Source organism: Saccoglossus kowalevskii, chromosome 15 (genome assembly GCF_978046115.1).
Source record: "Saccoglossus kowalevskii chromosome 15, keSacKowa6.1, whole genome shotgun sequence".
Classification (NCBI taxonomy): Eukaryota; Metazoa; Hemichordata; class Enteropneusta; family Harrimaniidae; genus Saccoglossus; species Saccoglossus kowalevskii.
The window spans coordinates 19,622,955-19,649,875 of NC_140655.1; the positions used below are offsets into that span (position 1 = coordinate 19,622,955).

The 26,921-nt window shown below is 36.7% G+C and overlaps 1 protein-coding gene across 1 annotated transcript; it reads right to left on the reverse strand.

Moving 5' to 3' along the window:
• Nucleotides 1-26,206, reverse strand: LOC100376403 (matrix metalloproteinase-19-like). The gene is made up of 6 exons (XM_006812184.2): nucleotides 25,849-26,206; nucleotides 5,322-5,543; nucleotides 2,157-2,408; nucleotides 1,426-1,515; nucleotides 918-1,091; nucleotides 1-374 (listed from the first exon to the last, which is right to left on the reverse strand). Exons 1-6 carry the CDS (start codon nucleotides 26,204-26,206, stop codon nucleotides 1-3), a joined length of 1,470 nt encoding a protein of 489 aa, XP_006812247.2.
• Nucleotides 26,207-26,921: the final 715 nt, after the last annotated feature.

The following is a 26,921-nucleotide window of genomic DNA, read 5'->3' on the forward strand; positions in this document are numbered from 1 at the left end:
TCAAACGCAGTTCAACCAATCATCTGAAGTCGACCGAGGATACCCTTCAGAAACTTTTAAGTCACCGTTTTTCACAAGCCAATATTTATCGCGTTTCACAAAAAACGTATCGCCGTCTCTGCTGAAGGCAGTGTCAAAGTGCTTAGGAAGACCACTCCAACGGTCACTGATTAAGCCGACGCCCCCCGGAATTATGGTTTCGTCGTACTCACTCCAGATGTAGTAACGGGAACCCTTGAAGAAATAGATTAAATAAGAGGCATCCCCTGGCCAGACGAGAGCAGCATCGGGGCGGCGGGGAATTCCCGTCGCGTTGGTAGATTTGGGGTAACCAGGTTCTAGTATGTAGCCATAGTACCGCCAGTATTGGTCACCTGAATTGATAAGGAAAATCAGTCAGTATATTTGTCTCATTCATTTTCTACTTAGAGATGTAATCAATATTTTCAAAGAAAGGTATATGAATAAACTGTATACTATGTAGAAAAGTTTACACTACCGCGTACAGCTCAGGTTACGGCTTTCTAGACTGCATGAATGGTGCATTTGATCTGTTTTGTTGAGTTAAACAGCCTTATACACTTACAAATGTTGTTTTGAAACAATACACCACTCCTATAATTCGAGCCCTCTATCGATGAGGTGTCCCGGGCGCAAAATGAAATAAATAGGAGACAGTAATGTCGCTCAAATAGACGACTTTATATGGATATGAGGTCGTTCGTAATTTGTTTTCTTTATTGTCGGGAAACCACGGATCAAAATAGCTTACTAGTAGTTGTGAACGCCCGGATGTGAACGGCGGTCCATTACGTTTCGTCGCTTGAGGGCGCAACTTACGGGAACAATTTATTCGGATTCATTGGACATAACATTAAAAGTTTCACCTACAATACAGGTAATTTTGAAGAAAATACCTCTAAAGAAATATGTTCTGTTTGACCAGTACGATGTGAATCCCGTATCGATGTTACCAGGAAGATAATTATATGTTTCCGATAGTTTGCGTGGATACGTGTCAACCACGCCGTGTTCATTGAGTTTCCAGATGTGCCTTTTCTTGATTACATATGTGTCTTTGTATACATTAGCTGTGAAAAAATATCAAGAAATTTGAACATTGATATTTCGAGTTAGATTTATTTGATTCGAAAGTACTCTGATGACTATTAATATGACTAATCCATGTTTATTGTCACATTCAAAGATTTTAGCCATTAACAAATTATCCAAATAATCGAATTTCAGTTCATTCAAATTATTTCTGTAATGTGAACAAAACTAAAAGTATCCAGGCAAATAACAGCACCCTTATGACTATGACTTGATCGCCATTTTACAACATAGGGCGAAATGGAAACATTATTTCTACGGCCTATGGCGTGCCCAGTGTCTGTGTCACAACTGCGCATGCTCACCACTCACCCGTTATTATAGCATCGAAACTACATTTACATATGTCGGGAGCTTGACTGCTGTGCGATGGAAACATGGGTACATAATATTTATTTTTACCTGAAAATAATACAATGTAGTGTTATAATAAAATAATTGGGATAATAAAAGAGGAATACCGAAAAATAATCATAAAAAGTCATGAAATTCAATAATAGCACATTTACTGCGAATATAATACGTCGACTGTAATTTGTGCCAGTCGAATTGCATTTGTCCCTCGTATTTAAGCAGAATATTATTGCTGAATTATTGCGATAATCATGAAAATCATAAAATCGATTTGTTTGACAAAAAAATCTTGAAATATTGCAATCCCGGAGCTAGCAGTCTTTACCGTTGAGGGCAGTATAACAAACACGAAAACTCGCGGGACAGAGTTTGGAAATTGAGTCCAGACGTTTCACATGTAGCCAGTTTGTACAATTAGTTAATAGCATATTATCAACATGTCAACAGAAATTGACTTACTCACTTACTTACATATAACTAATCATGTTTCAAAAACCGCATTTTCAAAAAAAACACAAAAACATTTGTTTTGTTGTTTTTAAACTTTAAGTAAACTATACATGCGATTCCGAACACATATTATTTGTCACGAACAGTTACATCACAAATTACTAGAATACAAAATATTAATTTGGATAACTAATCAGTCAATCAATCTTTATCAATGAATTTTATGAATAATTATTTACCATATATGGCTTGAATACCATTGACGTCATCCCGCGTAAGCTGAAGATTGGAAATGTACCCCGGGTACTTTGAATGCATGACCGACTTATGGTATTCAGAATGCCCCAGACCCAGACTATGTCCGATTTCATGCGTGGCCACCCACTCCAGATCGATTCCATCGGCCGTGCCGGAATCTACAGCGAAATTCTCAAGGTCGTTGAAGTGGATGTCACCATTTCCGGGTGGGTACGCATGCGCCATGACCTCCCCTGAATAATAAACGTTGAACAGTTACGTTATGATGAATAAAATGATTCCGGAAAAACAAGAATACTTCCAACTACACTTGAAAAAGATTTTCAAAATTTCCACCAGTAGCGTATTCCATTATAGTTTCGATAAGAACTTTCAAGTTGCAAAATGCTGCACGCAACCAAAACATGTTGTCATGACGATAAATAGGGAGGGACAGGGGGGGTAGCTGGTACAGGTTACAGGAAATAAAAAAGGCGTTTTACAGTTTTACAGAAAAATAAAATGAAAGTTCCATTTACAGTAAAAAATAGATTTTTACATTTTACAGATAAAGCAAATTTGTAATTACATTTTTATAATGTATTGATAATTTGTGTTTGAGAATCAAAATTGGGAATTGCGTACGAATTGCGAAATTTAATGTGGAAAATGCTTTATACGCTTACAAAAAATAAGATCTGTGTACAAATTACGGATGAATAGCTGATTACATTTTACACCTTGCTCATGTCTACGAATTTACGTTTTTTATTTATTTAAATTACATTATTACGAAAATAAAATATAGATTACAGCTTACGAAAATACCCCTTACCGACCCTCATACATGTATTGCCAATTTATGTCCATTTCAAACCTGGCTAAACAGACTCGCTATCGTTACAGTAAAAGAGCGCCAGCTACGCTTGGTTCTCCACTCTGAACGTGGGAGGAGAGCCATGGAATCTCCACCCCTATTCAAGCTCGGGGAAACAAACACTAAAATAAGTGTCAGCAGGCATAATTTCAGAATACAATCATACTTTCTTAATAAGTATAATAAGATAATAATTGTAATTCTAGTATGCCCAAATACAGATTAGTATGTAAGATGACGGATACGTCATACATACCTATACGCACATCTGTATTCATAATGATATAAACGTTTTAGAGTGTACTTAATGTAAATATTAGAAGATTAGATATTTGGACCAGTAGAATAAAGCCGGGGAGAAATGAATTAAACTAATTGGAAATCAACTTGAATAAGTAATTGCATAGAATAACTTTTTTCATAATGTAAATGTAAATGTAATACGATGTAATGTAATGATGCCCAACCATGAACTATCATTGTTACGAGCCAGTTAACAAACTAAAACGGAAACAAGTGTCGTGGGCTTAGTAGCTAGAGTGACTGTACATTGCGAAAGCAGTAGGAAGAGAAGAAACGACACTGGGTTGACATATTTGGCGTGACAAAATTGGCGTCAGCTCTTTCATTCTCTGTACATACGTCGATCAGTTGTGTATATACTGAATTATATTATACCAGTATATTGATGGTGTTAATCCATTGATTTGATTGGTCCAAACACAAAATTTGCATATGTAATCCATGGTATATTGGCTGATAATGCACGGCTAAACCAAGTGGCCCTGGAACATGAATTGACTACAGGTTTAATACGGAAATACATAAAACCGGTATTATTTGATTTTTAGGGAAATATAGTGGTTGAATTTTGGAAGAATAATGAAAAAAAAAATACTGAATTAAAAACATCTGAAAAATTATATAACTATAATATTGCTTTTTGTTAATGGTGGGATCCAAGCTGTGAGCGTCGATCGTTGGGTGATTGCTTTTCGCCACACAAACCTAAACCACCGTCCCTCAACACCGTGAGGTGCCTACACGAACGCCAGAACGCTATGTTCTCAATGTTGTTACTTTGAGATGGATTGCGAACTTCCAACAAAGAAAACATGATCTTTAAGTACAAGATATAATTGAGGGATTCAATGACATAAAAATGCAAAAAACTATGAGTCACAGACAAAAATGTATGTCACCAATAACAACCGGTGTCCGGTAGCGCCAGCTGACAAAATTGCAGTGCACCCGGGTAATTGCCATCTGTTTCAAAAAACACGGGACAACGCAGGATTCGACGACGATATATGGTATTGTAATTCTCCACTATGGGTAAATAAATTACAGGAGATGACGAAGGTAATTTCGAAAGCTACAGATTTGTGACGAGTGTTCACCAACCACTGTATTAGAGCGACGGCGTGCAAAGTCTTTCGACCGGAGTTGAGACAAGGCATATCATGTACGTGTCACAAAAACGATGCGATAATCCAATCTTACGCCATCAAACTTACCCCAGAACAACGACAAAACTTATCAGTTATACTGTCACAAAACTTTGGTTATACCTAAGGTATCCAGGTCAGATGTTGGAACTGAGGTCGCTGTGCCGGTCGCCGTACATGATACACCGCGTCCCGCCGCGTCTCAAATTTCGGTCGAACCAAGTACCGCTGAACGTCAAATATCCACAGTTACAAGTAGTATGTTGAGTTACAAAACCGGTTTATTTCACAACTGTACTTTCAATGGGCAAATTACAGTCCAAATTGTACAAAAACCAGAATGAAAACGTGGAAAATCCGTTGTTTAAATGACCCAAACTATACACGACCCTGTATTTCAAATCGGTTGTGCGTCAGTAAAAGGTCAGAAAGGTCATGCTTTGTTATGCTAATTTGTGTGTTCACGCTGCTCTGTGGATATGTTTCATTTTCATGTTGAATAAAAAATAGTTTGTATTCAATTTGAACTGTGTTGCGCATGTAATTTTTGTATGCATTCAGCGTACAACTACATACTATTCTTATAAATATTCATGTTCAAGGACCATAATCATGATCTTTTAGTAGATGAAAGTAAACTATTTTTTTACAAGTTTTATCGAATTGTCAATATACTGGTATAATATAATAGCAATAACCCCCACCGAAGTTGGGTATACCACTTGATATTGCACAATTCACTCCATATATGCACTCGCCTGCGGCTCGTGCATATATGTCGTGAATTGTGCAATATCTCGTGGTATACCCGCCTTCGGCGGGGGTTATTGCTTAAATATTACCTTTCCTGTTGAAAGCGTTCGCGTCTCCATCTCCATGATCACCAACGACAAAGTCTAAGCTAATATCAGCGCCGCCATCGGTCACTTCAGTGAATGTCAATGGCGTGACGTCACTCCATCGCTTGAATGCTCGAGAGATGGCGTTTCTTTGATCATCTTTCGACACGTCATTTGTGTAACTCAGGTACTCATAGGTTAGATCACGTTTATCCCACTTTGAATCTGCATGGAAAGGAGAAACGCGGAATGGATAATTAATGTTATGTGTATAGGATACAAATTTTACTGTTTGTTCGAGTACGTGAATCGTCTTTGTTCATCTTCGTTCGTCAGCTAGTTGCAGGGAATCTCGATAAACGTGTAGTCCCAGTGATGTAAATGTTAGTGTACATGAACGAGGCAGTGAGCATGCGCGTCGTCAGCCAAACTTTAGCTGAAATTTACATTAATTATGCATATAAAAAAGAAGAACACTTGCAGGATATCGCGCGTATCATTATTTAAGTGTTTTGGCAGTGGAAGTCCTTCTTGTTTTGGAATGGCTAAACCAAATACATCAAATGCACAGAGACATCTGTACAGAACAAGAACACAGAGTTTTTTTTCTTAAAGTCAGCATTTTAGCAGAAAGGAGAGACAATTTGTATTTAGTTTGAAAGTGGCTTTTGGTACCACGGATGTTGCTAATTGGGGCGTTTGAACAATAAAATTTCCGTTAAATACGCGTTGTTTAATTAGTATTTTATTTGTTAGTGCTTTGATCCCACATACCATGCCAAATCCCGACTTTTATCCGCGCTATTTACGACAGGGCCGTTAACTCATATTGTGTGGCATGAACCATTAATCCTCACATAGAAGAATATAATTACATTTAATTAACTTCGACATAATCAATAGTAAAGTCACATGATTTGAAATTTAAATAATATACATAATTTACTGGTACTTAAGACCACTCTTAGAAAAAAAATCGGTCACCGTTAGGTATAATTCGGGAGTACTTTGACGCTCGTTACTAGACCTCCTGAAGATCAAGAACAATTACTCATCTGCATAACAGTTTGTAAGAGAGGGATTCTCTAACGTAATTGACAACTACTTCTAATGAATGGAACTCTTATTCAATTTACGAGTAACGAACTTTGGTGCTAGAATATTCTAGCTCAATAAAACGTGAAACAATAATACAATGGAATGTTAAGTGTATGTGCTAACATGTCTTGAGTACAGCTAATTTACGTGGGAAAGTTAGCACGTACAAACGGAAAGTCGTTCATCCCATACAAGTAACAGTAACACAACCCAAATACCAAATACCGTCTAGTAGTATACTGTCTCCATGCAACTATGCTTTGACCGGCTTAAAGATGTCAGAGATAGAACACATAGTTTACAAAAATGACATATATGAAAAAAATATATGACTGTGCAAATCAGTATGCATTTTTTGTGTAATCTATTTGTCTTATTTAGGAATGGTAGGGTTTTCATATTATGCGGCGACGGAACCAGTGGTCTAATTGCTGGTGTTATCTTTCTACTAGAAATATTCCGATTGAATTTTCGTTACTTGTTCAACTACGCATTAAAACTCATTTATAGCTGTGAAAAGTGAAAAGGTGGAAACATAATATGCAACTTAAATGGACACAGATTTAACTGCAACCAATTTTGAATCGGATCGGAACGTCACGTGACAGACACATGAATATTCGTATGAAAGACGCACACAACGTGTCAGCTGCAGAATGGCCACATGGCGGTCATTTAAAAAAACGTCAAATATATACATATAAATTACTATGTATATGTTTAGTGTCAAGAGCAGGAATGGTTCATATCGTGGAAGGCGTCTTCATTTTGTATTTATTAGTAAACATCAGATATTAGTATATTTTAGAATGTATTTTATTACGCGAGCACTGACACCAGTGCCATTCGAGAATTCAACGATGAACAATTTTGTATGAAATTGTGTATGGAATACAAAATACTAGTATACCAAGTTGTTCTATCTGAATACCAGACAACCATACTACTCTGGTCAGATCATGTACGTGCGAATATATACGTTGATATTCTAGTTGATATGATTTATCATAGATCAACATGACACGGAAACAGTATAAATAGCACGTACCAGTAATACAAAGCGCATGCGCGTTTGCGGTTTTATCATATGGCGACGTGGCCCATTCGAACACAACCCCAATGTAGACCTTAAGTTCCCCAAAATCGCATTTATTTCTGAATGAATAAATCTCCACTAGTCGAACTGACTGTGACACACTCATTTGAAGTTACACTTGATCATTGGGTTCGCCGTCATTTATTATTGGTTAGGGACCTAATGTGCATGAGTCCGGTGTAACCACCATTTACGTTATCGATATTCGGTTCACACACCGACAGACTAACAACTTCCTGATATGATACTGCAGACTCGAACATGACTGATTCATTCGATTTTATACCTACCCGAGAACGAGACTTATCCACGAGACATTACGAAGTTTTATTTATTTTACCCGATTATCAAAGAAAGCCTCTTCCCCCAAGTCTCGTTTCCGATTAGATAAACTATGATGCCAGTACGTTGCGAGGTTGACAACGAAAATGTTAATTGTCATTAAACAAACTGCACTGTAACACACGCAATGTCGACACAGTTTACCCATTACTCGTACTATATACTGTAAATTGGGAAATAACGTCTTATTTCAGATCGCGGTTTCCCAGCAACACAATGTATTTTGGTAGTTATAACACCCTCCGTTCGATAGTATACATCTCCGGGTGCTTGAATCAGTACCCTGGTTTTATTACGTACATATGTGAGCACATCTGGTGTTTGGACGTGATGTTTTACTCGTTGTGTAAACAGGGTGGACGTGACACTCGACTGACGCGAATAAACAGAAAACAATGTCAAAGGTCAAAACAGGCTATCGAGGGGACTAAGTTTTATCTGGTACATGAATGTAGGGATCACGCCACTATTAGTTTCTCCATTATAGATGGTAACTTACTTATACAAGCAGGCAGTGTAAAACAGATATTGAACATTGTTTTGCTCTGGGTGACTGCCCGGAGATGACTGCCTAATGTTTTGGGAATTGATCGAGTGGTAAATATTGCCAATAATAAAACTGAAGCTACTGAAATCGACATGTTACGACTCTCGGGCCGCGTGGCAGCATTCAAGTTACCCAAAAGTTAGCACAGCCGACTACTCACTGCAGCCCGCAATTGAATCGGAATTTGTACAACTTTTACAAACATGTCGTTAATCAAAATTAAATTGTATAAGCTGTGATTGTACTTTTAGCGCAACAAATGTATTCACTTCATTTTTTTAAATATTTGTAAATTTCAATGGCAGTCGAATCCAATCTGCCAATCAATGAGCTCAGTCTGAAATGACGTCATTTAACAACTTTCCAATCGGCCAATAGTAGTCACTCGTTTCAACTTGAATTGTGCATTATTTATAAGGATAAAAAAATGCATTTGTTGTGAGACTGAACATAGTTCGAAGTTGTTGAAAATAATTGTTTCAAGTAATCATTAAAGTGTCATTGTCAGGAGAGTAGATATACATTCGGCTTATAACTCAAACATTTGCAGACGATTGCAAGCCAGTACAGGTCAATGACCTAAGTTATACTGCTGTTCTTAAAAAAATCTTCCTTCCCCCCTGCAGTAGTTATAAACAGGAGTGACAACTTTACAAACTTGAATTAATTCCATGATCATCGGGCCTGTGCCCATTTGCTGTATTCACTGTAACGGACCAGTGGGTGGGAATGATGTTCGTAATCTTGTTGACAGAGCGACACTGTGACATCCCTGCTTCAATCATGGTTGTTGGATGGGAGTCGTTCCGGTAACCAGTTTCGGAATGTTTCCTTAACACATGGGTGATTCACTCGTACAATGAACTATAGTTAGTCGACCCTGACTATGCTGTGCATCTTGTGTCGATTCACCCGCCGTGAGGACACCGACTCTCTCTACTGTCAGTTGTTGTAACGGTAATCGTTACGGCAATGGTTTACACTGAACCATGCTGAGTTAAAATTCTACCTAGATCCCAGATTTAGATTTATTCACTAATCATGGGTGCGACTTTATGCAGGGAGAACCATGGTTAAGGTGCCCGTGTTTGATCGGGCCCTCGTTGACGGCAGGACAGCTCATTAAATTGCCATTATGTCGTCATGATTGGAAGGTGGAACAGAATCCCAAACATGGAATATGTTTTCTGTGGAAAACACACGATACGTCAGAAATCGGTCTTTAATTTTCACATACAGAAGTCGGAAAAAACAACAGTGACATTTCAGGTCCAGCACAAAAATATTCAATCAAAAAGGGAACTGATCGTTTGGCTAAAATAGTACTATTCTCTATACCATGATAGCAATATACATTGTGCTATTAATACTTTAAATAAGTTTCACAAAAAATAATAGAATAGAATAATAACCCCAAACATGTAAACAAAATCCGACGACTGCAACTCGACACATGTCATCTGCCTTGGGGTAAATTCTGACTCAATTTAAATCACTAACATTGTTTCCCCGTCTGTAATGCGAATCTAAAAAATTAAGCTGATATGTCAAATTATCGCGGATTAGTTGCAACTTAAAACAGGGATTCTTATTCTCATACAAATCCAGCTTGTTTTGGCAATTTTAGATAAATAATATTTCTTGTTCCAGATTTGTTTTTACATGAAATTAACAAATAGGGCACATGGGGTCAAAACTGGGAAACTCAGCCACGCACATCCGGTACGAGACAGTCCAAGGTATCGACAGCTACATCATGCCAACACGATACGAACTAGACATACGTGATACACACACAACGCATACACGTAACGTCATTATAACCCTCTGGCCAGATTGCTCGATTACCTCTCCCACCAAGTGTGCCCTTTACTGCTGTTACTATGGCAATAATGATCTATCAGTGATATTTATCTGCAGAGAAAAAAAAACCGTACACATGTACGACCTTGAAATGAGTTCATTAACTTAGATCACATTTATAAAGTTTTAGTGAACATTTCGTTCATTAACAGGTATCTATAAAATGTATTGGATAAGGAAGTGCTGGTTATTGACGTCATTTTGTTGCCACCGCTCAACACATTTTACTACGCACAAGTTCCGGTTTTTTTTCAGTTGCCTGTGGTTTTAGTATATGAATCACGTTGCTAGATTTAAACTTGCGTGGATCTGTTTAAAGCGCAGTGGTCGTCGCGCAGCGCGTGTTCGAATTTCATGTAAATAAAACAAAGCATTTCACACGCGTTGTTTACTTCTCTGTGAGTCCCATATCGAACAGGACGCGGCACGACGACTGCCGCCCTTTAAGTCACGTTCAGTTTGCGTTGAATGTAATCTATATTTTGATGAGCAACCCTTGTCCACTAAGCGTGACACTGAATGAGAGGAGTCGTGCGGGCATTTCAGCTCGATTGGTGGGGAAATCTCGGTTTGAAAACGTCAGTGCGCTGAAGGATTTTTGAAATAAAACATGCCAGGGATGAACAGAAAAAAAATAAGGCGACCGCATAATGCGACGTAAAAATAATATATCCAACTATAGACCATTTTAAATTAACATAAGTTAAAATAATTAGAATAAAAATGTGAATAAAAACAAATTGCCAGGTATTTGCGAAATACCAAATTTCGTCAGATTTCGGCTCTTTCCACATTTCGAATTTGTATACCCAGAGCTGAACTGTTAATGATGGTATGCTTATAATACTGTTATTGCGAATCTCGTCGATTTCGAACTCCTTCAAAAAAACAGTGATGTAAGTTTATATTTTACAATACTGAATGTTTCACTATTCATTTGGGACTGCGACCGAGATGTGAAATATATTAGTGAAACTACGACGTAATGTATAAACAAATTTAATAGTTACCGCCGAACTGCGTGTATCTTCTCTGCCGACCAACTCCACACTCCGGGGAGTCTATCAACTTCGCTGCTTCCTCCTCAGGCCCGCTCTTCAAGTGTTCCGTACGGTGGTGCATGTTTGCAGCGCATATCGATCGATACAAACAACAGAGAAAGACGACAGCTATTATGTATTTCGCTTTGCATTCAAGTTCGTTCATTATCATTTCTCTGCAAAAAATACGGCCCGGTCTATGATGTGTCGTCCTACAATAACACTCGATGACTGTAAGAGACCAGTGGAGCTGCGCCACACTATATAGGCCGAATCACAATGGTATGGTCGTAAAATAATGTTTGTCTTACTTATAGCCTTGGCGTGGTATGTAAATACTTGTTTCGGCGGCTCGCAGTGGATATTCAAAAACTAATGAAATCTTAAACTGTGTCCAAGAATGACGAAGAATGAAACGATTGACTGGAGCGCAACCGAATATTAAAATGGGTTTATTGAAATACACGATGTCGAGTTAGTACTACAAAAACTACTGCAATTAACTGCAGTATTTTGAACATGAGATCACTGGAATTAGAAAATCCACAATGCCATTCTTGGAAAAGTGTAAAAATGTAATGGATTCGACCATTAACACAACTTTGAGACGATAATTCCTGATATCGACCCCCTGCAGAGGATATGACTGTAAAGTGACCAATTGGTAATTATATATTAGAAACTAACTCTGAGTCTGTACTCACAAGAATCATAAGCGAGTAGTGTATGAATATTGCCATAATAAGTAATTTTGCTGAAAATATCTCGTATAGAAAAAGATATCTCGTAAAAAAATTCGGAGTCAGCCGTATTGTTTTTGAGATTAATTATCACTGAACTGTAGTATTGAGTCATGCAGCGCCATGGTTAGTTGTTCAGTGATATAGTAAAGCTCAGATCACGACACTTTAAGTTGACATTCGTTTTGCTCATATTTCAAAGTACTGGGTGTTCATTTTTCTATCTTGGATAGCCGCATGCACGACCTAACGTTTCTATACGAAAAGCGGTGATGCATTGACCAGCATACAATTTTCCAGTTTTAACAATTTTGCTGGCCAACTATCATGTACAACGTGCAATTGACCTTTAGAATGAACAGTATATAATGTATGGAAAAAAAAACCCATCTGATAAACAAATTAATTACGGTTATCTTTTGCAAATTAATCATGTAGATTAAAACATTGTTTGTTTAGTACTGTAATTCAATTTTGATCCAAAAAAAAAAAATGGCCACAAATATTGAGATACTCAAGGACGTGGAAGCAACAAAATATGCACCGACACGAGCGTGTATCGTGTTATCAATTTTCCCAGCATGCAGCATTTATTGTTTTCATCCAACAATTTCTTATGGCTACTCGGCGCACGAATAGAGCAAGTGTCATCGTTGACATTATCTACTAATTCGATGGTTAATTAGTAAGCTGACAGCATTTTTTGATTTCCCGTGTAACCTCAATTTGGTTGGTCCGCCATCACGTGACGGCAGGCGTTGTCGATAGCGTGAACGTGGTATATTAGTTATAATCATGGTGAGGAGAGAAACCGTTGTAAAAGTGACTTTTACTGGTCTGAAGTATCTCCACTGTGTTAACACTTAGATGAGAGTCCTGTGAAATTCTCCCCAGTTCAGCCCGTGAAATTTAAAGTTCATGAACCAGCAAAGTTTAAACAGATCATGACTGGTAACAAAATAAAATGTCTTTTGTTCGCAGATGAGTTTAAAATAAATGATTGAGAACCGTAAATAAGACCTTCGTTTTGATCGTCTCTATGTGCAGACGTCATAACAGTTTGAATACGCAATTGACATTTTTAAGCACGCCCTAGTTGAAATCCACGGATTACGTAAATCGGAAAACAATATTTGTTTACTCAACTAATTTCATATGTTGAATACTTTGTTCTATAGCATGTGATAATATGCAACTAAGAATATCTTAATTTATCATAAATTAAAGGGTTTTTTTGCAGCATAATATTCGTTCATTTAAATAAACAATCTTAATGCGCATGCGCTTTACTAGAAACACGCATCCGCATTTCTTCAGTTCATTGTCTCGCCAAACAAAATTGTGTGAGCTAACAAAATACGTACGACGTTTTGAATTTCAAACTGAATTGAATTGAAGAACTCAGAAGTTTGCACATTGCATATATATGAAAGTATTCTAGTCGCGGTGTGGTGTTCTGTAATATACACGTATCCAGTAAGTATGGTATAGTTGTGGCTAAGATCCGTCAATGCAGTCTAATTTCGTAGCTTTTTTCGCACGAAAGTTGCCATAGTCTTATTAGTCTAAGTCGATGTTTTAAAAGTTTCATTTTGAAATAAAATGCAGTTTATAATTAATATTTCCTTATAATACATTCTATCTCAAAACAATTAATCGAGATATGAAGTAGATTATTGGTATATATGTTCATTTGGTCCAAAATTAAAAAGAAATATGCAAAAACGCATAAAATAATTTCACCAAATTGTTGGCGAGACAAATGCTACGCCATTAAGGGTTACACGATAATGTGGAGGTGCATGACAATCATTCGTTTCTCACATTTTAATATATTTGGTCATTGTGATTTACGGTCACTACAGGAAATGATTATTTCAAAAGAAAAACAACTGTAAAAGTATTGACAACGTTTAGTACAACTTTATGTTGTACAAGGTCGCACGGTAACGATTTCTTAAATTATTTTGTTCTTTCTAGTACAGCAAATTTTAAGTTTAGTTTAGGTGGCATTACAGACATTAAGATTAAAATGGCATTTTTGGTGTCTGCAATGTTTGTGTCCGTGATTTGAAGCGAGGGTTAAAACTAAACCGACACTTTAAATCGAGAAGCGCACCTTTTAGTTTTATATAAACAATGCTTTACATTTCGCAAGGGACACATATCGACTCGAAAGGACGCGCCGTGACGTCTGCGGCACTTAAATGTTCTGGCATTTAAATGTGCTAAAATGAGAACAATAAGCAGGAACTATTAACTGCATTTTATATTAAATTAAATTGAGTGGACGTGGTGTATGATTTTATGTGTATGTTCTCAAGACATTGTCCCATCAACTTTCAATAACATAGTAAATCTCATAAAATTACCAAAAGTGGCTGGTTTGGGGTACAATTGTTAAGTGGCCAGGGTCATACGCATAGTTTTTATGCGCTCATTCGTGTTCTGGTATTCGAATGGCGAGGTTTAGTAACTCTGACGTATCGCCAGTGAATGAACACACCTACTCGCAAAGAGAAAATATGACTGAAGCACCAGTGACGTCACGGTTACCGAAGGATGCCAGCGACTGCTGCCACAAGAGAGGAGCTATTTCATTGAAGTTGTGGTAAACAGGGTCCCTCGGTAAAATGGGGTCGTGGAGTCTGAAAATAAGCCCTTAATCGTTAAATGATGTTGTGCATTTCGTCCAAAGATATTCGTGCTGATTTCGTGTTTGCGTGTTCCCGCTAAGGGCTAAATATGGTAGGGCAGCGGACGGGTATAGCGGTTCTGGTAATGCCCGGCCGATACGCCATGTAAGTACTCTCCTGGGGCGGCAATTACGAGCATAATTTGCTCATATACTGGCAAAAATATCTTTCACTATTTTCCACATGCTAAGATAAATGGCGCGAACTTAACACGCTACATTGACTCTCGAATCATACGGCGTGTAGAATCTCACAACTCGTTGACGATCAAATCTTGTGGACTGTGAATCGAAGTAACGCTTCACTGGGGTTTTATAAAAGAGTCTTTCATCCTCCTCTGCATTTTTATAGCTAACTGAAACATTTAAAAAGGATTTTTATTTTGCTGTATTTTGTCATGAGTACTGTCCAAGCGACAACTGAGCGAGAACTAATTAATTGAAACTACTGACTAGTTGAAACTATTTCGCTTCTTCCTACTTGACTCAATTTGGTAGTTTTACAAGATGTCATTTAACTCAAATATCGCTTGTAAACCGATGAATTTCTTGTCAGAGATGGAATTGCAATGTACAGTTTAAAAACAGAAAGTTGTTTTGTCACATTTTTCTCTATATGAATCGATGTCATGGTACCTAAATTCCAACGCCTAGGAAAATGTCCAATTTCTAAGTAAAGTAGAGTGATTATTTTGTTTCAGTTTTTAGATGGCTTATAGATGTGATATTGGCTGATTTGAATTACCGGAGCCTGTTTCTTTTTTTCACGAGATGGTTTAACTTGAAATAGTCACGCTTCTTTTACGTATGTCCATGATTTCAATCATATATTGAAATAAATAATACTACTTGTTGTTTTTCATTTCTTCTAAGAAATTCCAATACTCGTTTAGGTTTTATTTACTCAGACTATCCAGTTTATTCAACATATAACTTTTTAACTCCCTTTTAACAATGTTTCTGTATTATCAGATATAGAATTGCAGTCTCAAGCTGTTTTTGGTTGAAATATTGTCAAATCTCGTGATTTTTTTTCTTTGAATCTATTATTTTGTTCTCAGAGAATGCATGTGTTTCATTCAGTGGTTGTCTCTGCTGATGGTCAGATACATTCCAAAGGTCAATTGTAAATGTTGTTGTTGAGTTTACTATACCTCACTTCGAACTACAACATGTTTTTTCGTCTCAGTGGTAGGTAGGTAGGTAGCGCGTCTACCTGCAGGTACATGTTAAATTTGTTAGGGGGGGTGAAGGGAATGACGAACGGAGGGGGAAGTGACATCCGTTTTTAGAATTTCTACATAGACAGTAGCGTATTGTATGAGGGACCGTGATGTAGGGAAGGTGTTACCGATAATCTAGTCCGTTCCATTAACCCAATTAAAAAATACCATGTACCAATGGCAAAGTGCTTGCCGTGGTCGTGATCGAAACTTGTGTTTCATGTCGTAGTATGTCTGTTTGTCTGCACGTATAATTTTTTAAATATGACTTATATGATCTGGCGGTGCTCGGAAAGAGCAATATGTCGTGCATGTACATAAATTTAATTATCTGGTATAAGTTATGACCCACAATAATAATGTCTACAATCATGATACTACCTCTATTTGAGTATTTGTGTGTCCTTTCACCTACCATTGAGGGTAACTATGTATAGGTGAGCTGTTTTATTTGACTCCGTGATCATTTTTTGTAACGTAATAAAGGTATGAATGCGACTGCCGTTTGAATACTTGAATGTTATATATGGTTAAATCTGTCTAACTAGCAGCCTTTTTTGATGCTTAGGGTATCATGTGAACCTATCAGGAAATAGCTAATGCATCATGTGATATTAGTAAACCTATCAGGAAATAGCTACTGCAACATGTGATATTAGTAAACCTATCAGGAAATAGCTACTGCATCATGTGATATTAGTAAACCTATCAGGAAATAGCTAATGCATCATGTGATATAGTAAACTTATCAGGAAATAGCTACTGCATCATGTGATATTAGTAAACCTATCAGGAAATAGCTACTGCAGCATGTGATATTAGTAAACCTATCAGGAAATAGCTAATGCAGCATGTGATATTAGTAAACCTATCAGGAAATAGCTAATGCATCATGTGATATTAGTAAACCTATCAGGAAATAGCTAATGCATCATGTGATATTAGTAAACCTATCAGGAAATAGCTAATGCATCATGTGATATAGTAAACTTATCAGGAAATAGCTACTGCATCATGTGATATTAGTAAACCTATCAGGAAATAGCTACTGCAGCATGTGATATTAGTAAACCTATCAGGAAATAGCTAATGCATCATGTGATATTAGTAAACCTATCAGGAAATAGCTACTGCATCATGTGATATTAGTAAACCTATCAGGAAATAGCTACTGCATCATGTGATATTAGTAAACCTATCAGGAAATAGCTAATGCATCATGTGATATAGTAAACTTATCAGGAAATAGCTACTGCATCATGTGATATTAGTAAACCTATCAGGAAATAGCTACTGCAGCATGTGATATTAGTAAACCTATCAGGAAATAGCTACTGCATCATGTGATATAGTAAACTTATCAGGAAATAGCTACTGCATCATGTGATATTAGTAAACCTATCAGGAAATAGCTACTGCAGCATGTGATATTAGTAAACCTATCAGGAAATAGCTACTGCAGCATGTGATATTAGTAAACCTATCAGGAAATAGCTAATGCATCATGTGATATAGTAAACTTATCAGGAAATAGCTACTGCATCATGTGATATTAGTAAACCTATCAGGAAATAGCTACTGCATCATGTGATATTAGTAAACCTATCAGGAAATAGCTACTGCAGCATGTGATATTAGTAAACCTATCAGGAAATAGCTACTGCATCATGTGATATTAGTAAACCTATCAGGAAATAGCTACAGCATCATGTGATATTAGTAAACCTATCAGGAAATAGCTACAGCATCATGTGATATAGTAAACTTATCAGGAAATAGCTACTGCATCATGTGATATTAGTAAACCTATCAGGAAATAGCTACTGCAGCATGTGATATTAGTAAACCTATCAGGAAATAGCTACTGCATCATGTGATATTAGTAAACCTATCAGGAAATAGCTACAGCATCATGTGATATTAGTAAACCTATCAGCAAATGGCTACTGTATCATGTGATATTAGTAAACCTATCAGGAAATAGCTACATCATCATGTGATATTAGTAAACCTGTCAGCAAATTACTACTGTATCATGTGATATTAGTAAATATATCAGCAAATGGCTACTGTATCATGTGATATTAGTAAACCTATCAGGAAATAGCTACTGCAGCATGTGATATTAGTAAACCTATCAGGAAATAGCTACTGCATCATGTGATATTAGTAAACCTATCAGGAAATAGCTACAGCATCATGTGATATTAGTAAACCTATCAGGAAATAGCTACAGCATCATGTGATATAGTAAACTTATCAGGAAATAGCTAATGCATCATGTGATATTAGTAAACCTATCAGGAAATAGCTACTGCAGCATGTGATATTAGTAAACCTATCAGGAAATAGCTACTGCATCATGTGATATTAGTAAACCTATCAGGAAATAGCTACAGCATCATGTGATATTAGTAAACCTATCAGCAAATGGCTACTGTATCATGTGATATTAGTAAACCTATCAGGAAATAGCTACAGCATCATGTGATATTAGTAAACCTGTCAGCAAATTACTACTGTATCATGTGATATTAGTAAATATATCAGCAAATGGCTACTGTATCATGTGATATTAGTAAACCTATCAGGAAATAGCTACAGCATCATGTGATATTAGTAAACCTGTCAGCAAATTACTACTGTATCATGTGATATTAGTAAATATATCAGCAAATGGCTACTGTATCATGTGATATTAGTAAACCTATCAGGAAATAGCTACAGCATCATGTGATATTAGTAAACCTGTCAGCAAATGGCTACTGCATCATCTGATATTAAAAAAGCCAATCATATAAGAGCACAAGGAAGACATACACGCTGACTGCTGCGTGCGACACATTACAAATCTTAACAAGTTGGCACCTCTCACTGTAAACATAGATATACAATTCCCTAGAAAGGTCGGTTCACACGCCCATTTTGAGCCGATTCTGAAGTGTCGTTGCGAAAACGACGTGACTGGTCCACGCATCGCTGACGATCACTGTTAAACACAGTGTCATATACATCCTATATTTTATTAAACAGACAAAATGCCACGGAGTTATTTAGCTCGGTGGACCATATTTTCAATTATCTTAAGAAAAAGAACGGATATATGAATTTATAGGGCTACAATTTACATATTTTAAACACAGTGTTTAGTGTTTAAAATGGTTAAGCAAAACACAAAATATTTGTCTTATTCTATGAAATAGGTTCAATAATATTGTACAAATATTAATATTTACCGCCCCAGTGAATATATCGTTTCCGTCGGTTTTCGTCACAGTGGTAGGTGCTCATCTCTCTATCCGTTGCTGCATATTCTGACAGCCGTGCTGCTTGTGATCTGTGGTATACACTACTATAAAGTGTTACCGCCAAAAACACACAGACTATAATCAAAATCAAGAACTTTACGCCGTAGTCCTTCATTATCCACGAACTTCATACACACTGTCGCGAGTTTTATGTTAACGAAAGAATCGACTGGTATTTGACAAGGTTGAATATATCCCACCGATCCGAAGTTTGCAAACTCGCAGCCGACGTCCACAGTGTTATAGGTGAAATCCCGAGACCAAGCGTAACAACTGATAGATTGGATATGTAGGTAACACGTGATTTTGGCACAGGCTGGTACTGGATGAATAAGTCGTGGCTGATATTGAATTAGATTCTTGCGTGTAAACCAAGTTCCTGGACCCTGTTGTCATGCCACGTCTGGTAAGACCTACTTCTGACCGACCTGTTTCTATTTACTACTGTTCAGTACCCCTGGGACATCACCTGTACTTCATGGCTAACTAAAGTTTATTGTCTCTCTTTTCAATTTCCTGTTGTATTACGGACATTACGCGATGCTTGCCTCACAAAAGTTTATTTAGCCGCTAGCTTTGGAATTCAAAAGACGATCTTTAATGACAGAACGGGTCGACAGGTCTTTATTGGAGGGGAGGGGAGATCAGACCAAAAGGCGACTAACAAACAAGTTTTCTTTGTTAGCAGCTAAGCTTTTGAGTGAAAATAATGCCTGTTTTGGTTCGATCTTTAGAAACCAAGGGAAGCTGTCATATTGGTTAACAGCATTGCTATTTTAGTATGTCGAACTAACCAACTATGTTCGTCTATGTTCGCCAGTCCTCCGTTGACTTTTACGATTTAAGAAGCGGTGTGCTATTGTGTCAGTAACATTAATGTCATGTACACACGGTGCAACATAGTTTTCTCAGTCTCAGCAATGGAGGTAAATTACCTCCATGGTCTCTGTGACGTCATATTGTTCAGTGATTTGTTGAATATGACATATACTTTTACAGAAGTAACACCTTCTCTTTTATTAATCGTATCGTAAGATATGTTATCATAGGTATGCTCCAATCAGCTGTTGTAGCTTGCATCATAACAAGTCAATGATTTTAACATTGCTATCTACGCATAACATTTCTGTGTTTCATTCTGCAAAAAATGCAACGTATTCGAAATTATGGCATCTGCTATACGACGAATGTATACTCTGCTGCCGCGTTAGTGTCATATATGAATAAATACACGCTTAACATGAAATAAATTAGGTTTTCTCAGATTCCAAATTTGTTCCTCCAATTAATCGGTATATCTCAGACGATGTCTTAATCTGACTAGTTGAACTGACACGATTGTAGAACCTCAATGAACGCATACTACGGCACGCTACACTCACTTAAACTGTACACCCATTTTGTGTGGAGCTTGAATTAAAGTATGCTATGCAATCCTATTTTGAACTTGAAAGAAATTAATAAATGAGAGTGACAATATAGTCCGACACGATGTAACTAGAAAAGATAATGAGTGTATGTTTTAAGTGTTATTCGTGATCAGATCCGGAACAATGACAGCATGCCAATTAGCGGTATATATTTTTTTTTATAAGCTATGGGCTTTACACAAATAAACACGTTTATATTGGAACAAACTATACATCTTTAGCTTTTCAATCTCAATAATCGGAAACCCCGACTGTATCGTGAATGATTGGAATGTCTAAAGAACTGTCTCCTTTATGTCAGTTGAAGAGAGCTTTTAACGCAAACAGTAAACACACCACTGCACGTCTGACCTGAAATACATCCCACCTTTGTCCCAATATCAAATGCATTGTGTTCTATTTGTGTCAGCGAACGCACGTACGGACCTCGCCAACCATACTTGGAAGGAGGCGAAGCACACGTTGTGAAATACTGTATATTTTTTGTTATCATTAAAATATAATGAGAACACGCCAATTAAAATTGTTATTTATTATAAGTTGTCACCAGCCGTATTCGTACTCGTACTCGTACTCGTACTCGTATTCGTATTCTCAATAAATCAGTGAATATAATTCCCCAGGTTGAACTCTGACATTTATTAAAACGTAATGACAGGTGGTCATCTGCTGACAACTTTCGCTTAATGATTTAATCGACGTATTGTGTTTTCCCCATTATTTAATTTATGAATTGAACAATTTGCATGTTTATTTTTTGTGAGACCAAATTGCTCTGCTTCATAGAAATAATCTTAACAATTATGTATTCCACTTTTCGAGGTACGTACTTATTGTGAATGATGTAATGCATATGTTTTAAAGCCTGTGGAAAATAAATCCACTATTTTACAGTCAAATTTTGTTTTGTATTATATTTCTTTTTATATCAAAGTCGTCATATCATGGATTTCACTGAAATTTAACGTTATTGCACCAGAAAAAAATATTGAATAGTTGCTCATGTAAATAAAGATTACTCTTTGTTTGATTAAAGCTTTTTTTAATTTTTTGAAGCGGATACATAACTTTTATACAGTTGTTTTGAATATAAAAGTCAAAATGTAATTTTTGGGAAATTCTTTACATATGTGCGAATGTCTTACACGATAAATAAGGACTGCGACAAGTACCGAGCTATACGGGGAATGTGTCCACACAATTTACTATACACAGTGTTCGAGTAAACCAGACATTCTCAGACTGACATAAAGAGTATGAATATGCCAATTAGAAATTCTCGCCACCCCGTGGTTCTTCTTGGAAAAGTATTTGCATTTCGTGATATAAAACACAAAAGTGTAATTTAGGTCAAACAGCAAATATCAAATTTTTATTGATTGTTTTATTTTCTTCAAAACGACGACAAGTAGAAACTTATACAGACAACGTTTTATAATCCAAGCTCGTACACATTCAAATTCAGTTCTCAAGCTAAATTATTTATTTTTGTGTGTTTTTTACCAAACATTTTATTATTAGGCATTTCCAGCTTTCTTGATTTATATAACATGACTTGTCTTAAGGTAGCGAGACTATTATTTGTGTTGAAAATTACGATTTTCACATTTATTTATTAATTGATGAAATGCACTATGCACTTTCATATAATAAAGTCAACATAACATAGAATGTCATGTAAGTTGGTTAAAATGTATATTTTCTGAAGGGAAGCAAGGCAGCCTCAGTAGTGTTTTCCAAAATCAACAACACAGGTTTAATCTGTGTGCCTATAAGTTTCAAAGATAAACTCAAGACAAAGCAATGTTAGGATGTGTTATCAGTAGTTATCTGACACACAATGAGTGTTTCCAAACATTCGAGTGGTTTGTCTCCGCCCTTGTTTGTTTCACAGATTAGTCATTTGCATATGAATGTGTCAGACACAAGGTCACACAGCCACTGAAAACATTGATTTTGGTGTTTTTATATGCCGAATTTATCCAATTATAGCTATCCCATTCCTTTATTTTTTTGGTTTCTAATAGCCTTACACATTTGGATGCCCCTACACATGGTAAAACAGACCTTGATGGGAAAACAAATTGATTGTGCCGATAAACAAGCTTGAAAATCTTTGCTGTTACTTCATGGACGTTTTCTAGGAGTTTATGTTTTTCAAAATACAAGGTCTTTAACAAAAATAACGTATACTTATTGTCGTCGGATTAACACCAAATTTTCACAGCTTTAAGGTGACAATGAGAGGAACTCGAATGTGTCCAGACAAACTATTTCATCGATTATTTACCAACGAGTTGTGGTTTGAGTTGGGGGCAATGTGACTAAAACAGTAATTGAAATTCAGCACACTATTTTTTTAAAACGCGTTGCTTGAATAAAACTGACCAGACACATTCAATTTACCAGACTATTGAACAACTAGGAAAAGTGAAAAAAATACTTCTTATCGCCAGCATAAATGCGTAATTATTTTTTTTTACAGAAAAAGTAATTTTTCATCTTTGATTGAGTAACGCGTCGTGGAATGCAGATACGGGCATGCAAAATACACTTGTGAAAAGCCTGAAGTCTGGCGATTCTAAAAATATATACTTTCCCGGGTCTATTTGTAGTCATTTAGTCACAATTAGAAGATGAAAACAAGTATGCAAATAATAGTCCCGCTACCTTAAATGTCAACATCGTCATTTATTGGTCCATTTTAAAAACGTGGACAAAAAGTGCAGCGTACCGCGTCTTTAAGTACTTATGCCATTCATCCTCAATCTTACACTGGTATGGCGTGAATATAGAGTCAGGTTAATTATGTACTTAGTTGATTAAAGCTCTTTACACGAATTGTAAACAACCAATAGAGTATGTGGTCAATATTACGTCCGTGTTTTTGCTGTAATCCGAGACTGAAAGACACGTGCCTGGGAGTGGATCCGCGACCCGCTGTGCTCTTTATTGCGCGTGTTTATAATGTGTCAAACTTATCCATCCAATGTATCTACAACTGTAGTCAGTAGTGGCACTGTTCGTTAAAATTACACCAACAAAAACTTAATATACACACGAAAGTTAATAAGCGTGATTGTTTAATTTGTTTTTAGAGGTGACATGTATTATTTTGAAAACCATTATTCAAGTTGGAACAGTTAGAGCAATTAGAGTCTTCGGGTAATTAGCGTCTTCTGTTGTTGACCTATTGAACATACAGGTATTGTTGTCCTTTTATGTGATAGCGGCAGTATAATAAGACATGAAGCATTTTCAAAAAAAGTTAATTTGCATATTAAAACTGTGAACAAAAATATTTTAAAATTATGTATGTCTTATGATTGTGTTGATCACAGAAAGAGGCTGTTTTGTTGATTACAGTGAGGGGGCAGTCACTATGCAGTGCAATGTCTTGTTGATCACAGTGAGAGGGCAGTCACTATGCAGTGCAATGTTTTGTTGGTCACAGTGAGAGGGCAGTCACTATGCAGTGCAATGCCTTGTTGGTCACAGTGAGATGGCAGTCACTGTGCCGTGCAATGTCTTGTTGATCACAGTGAGAGGGCAGTCACTATGCAGTGCACTGTCTTGTTGATCACTGTATTGAAGACAATATCTGTAGTATTGCCAGAGAGGGCGCATTTAAATATAAGTTGGCTGTATGTAACATAATAACTGCTTATATTGATTACAATGAAACACGGTTCTCGGCACACCGTTTTAACACACGTACAGTATTATATAGAATTGCCAAATATATTTCAGACATATAACATATATTTCAAATCCCTCAAAAACAATAATGAGAAAACAACCGACAAAGGTGTGAATTTATTATTTGTAAGTTTAATTTTAAAATAGGTCAAATGATTTCAATAGGTTACGTCATCAGAACAAATAATGATAGGTAATTTCAAGACCTCCGGCACAAAATAGTTCATAGTGCACCTGTGATATTAGTATCATGGAGTACAATTTCGCGTAAGACACACATTGAGCGTGATAATAGTCAAACATTGTCTAAATATGTCAATCTGTTTGCATCGTACATTGGCTACATATGATCGAATTCTGCTAAGTAACATCCTACGATCCCAAATCGCTGCGTCAGTGTTTTCTGAAATGAGTGACATGGCCTTTTGATGTGTTTTCGACTACTTGTAAATCAATGATTAGCAATGTCTGCCAGGGTGAAGAGTTCGTAACTATGTCAACAATGTTCGTCGCCCAACACAAACAAATCAATGAGTCGGGTATCGCAAATCGAGACGCGTACAGCAAATAATGTTGGCTCAATGCCAATAATGATTGTATTATTAAGATTGACATAGTTTGCATATGAAATTCCTTTACAATACTTGGCAAATCAATACACATCAATTATTGACTGTGGTTAACACTAATAATTTCACATGCATACAACATTCTAGAGAACTAATTTATAAAACAAGTTCATATCGACATACAAATGTCTATATAAAACGAAGGTGAAGTATATTTCTCACGCAGTAATCAATACAATATTATAGTAGTCGATAGCTATACCAAATTAATGCCAAATTAACAAACCTGTGCGATGTACGTGTTGAGAAAAGTATTGTCAATTATTCATTTGAGATCTAATCCCTTATTTGTTCATGCTTTTACGGAAATTCATCTTCATGGACGGTATTCGTCCATAAAACGGCCCACGATACATTCAACACCAACACTCACAGTATTTCCTACTTATCATTCGCGCCCGCGCTTTGTGCTCGCAGAGTAAAGAATTATATGGGTATTTTTTAATCATTTTATTGAAGTGGCTATCGAACCAATTATCATAGCGGACATTCAGTTGATTACATTGCGATAAAATCGCCCCCATTTCTTGATATCCTTTCTTCAAATCGCCCTTGTCTAGCAGGGCTATACAGTAGTAGTATCGGGCCTTAGTGGCATCTTTGTCGTCATGTTCAAGAGTGGTAAGCTCTATTGCCCGCTTCAGATGTTTTAGACCTTCTTCATATTGTGGAATACTGGATTTATTTCAATTGCACGATTGAAGTGTTACTGCAACGTTGACATTTCTTCTATCTATCTCAAAATTAGTGTTTAATAGTGTAAGCTTTCCTATGTGACAATGGGCGAAGGAAGATTTAAAGGGATATTCATCAATAATACTTTCATAAAGTTTAATGGCTTCATCCTTTTTGTCACTGAACTGGTAGCAGTGCGCCACCCTCTCCAATATGTATACGCCCATTGGAGGTAATCTTAAAGCCATGGCGAGACACTCTTCCAAAGGTTTCCCTGGATGGCAATGGTAGAACGTATCTCTCCATAGTTTACCATAGTTACCATATGCCTGTGAGTAGCATAACACTTCGCCAAGTACTGAATAATGAGATGCAAAGTTTTCATCATCATCGTTGTTGATAAGGTACAGCAAATGGTCTGACAGCTCTTTGAAATAGCAAAGGGCATCTTTGTCAGAAAACGAATGACCTGGTAAGGTGTTTTGTTTAAACCGTCGACTCATCACAAGTACAAGCTCTGTCAAATATGTTACGTTATATGGGATCTTTAATGCCTGATTTAAAAAGAGTTCTTCTCTTTCTTGATGTAGTTGTGTGACAGCTTGGCTAATTGTTCAACTATAGCAGCTTTCCTGGCGTTAGAATGCCTGTTTATGAACATTAAACTTGCCATTGCGACGAGATTGTTTGGATGAAACTTCAACGCTTGGTTGAATGCTTCATTAGCTTCACTCACATACTTAGTTGTTTTATATTCAACAAATACCTGTATGTTATAGAGAATAGCGCGAGTAGGTTCGTCTTTGATCCAATCAGTAGTGAATTGCAATACACGCGTAAGTCGTTCTGGTCTAGTATCAAGTTTCCAGCAAAAGGGAGTAAGACTTTTTCGGTGGAGCATTTTCTTTGCAAACTCTTCGGTTGTAATTCGTGTGGACGTTGCTTCCATTTTTGCTGTGGAATAACTGCTTGCAAGATAATTATATACTTCGTGTGCACCGTGTAAATTCCCGAAACATAAAAATAGACATGTCATCTAGGTGATGTTTTGTTTTCTTGGAAACACGGAAATACAATATTGCGTGTACGTTGCAACGATAAACTCGGTTATTGCACAACAACTAGCCCCTGAATCGGCTTATGTATAATATTAACCGTGTTTGTGTAAAATAAAACAATACATACATTTGTTTGGCAATATGGACATTATAATTCACC

Coding starts and splice junctions, on each gene's coding strand:
- LOC100376403 (XM_006812184.2), bottom strand. CDS start 26,206: ATGAGTCGACGGTTTAAACAAAACACCTTACCAGGTCATTCGTTTTCT. Junction 5,544..25,848: donor AGCCATTAAACTTTATGAAA/GTATTATTGATG, acceptor CTTTCCATGCAG/ATTCAAAGTGGGATAAACGT. Junction 1,092..1,425: donor TTTCGATGCTATAATAACGG/GTGAGTGGTGAG, acceptor ATTTTTTCACAG/CTAATGTATACAAAGACACA.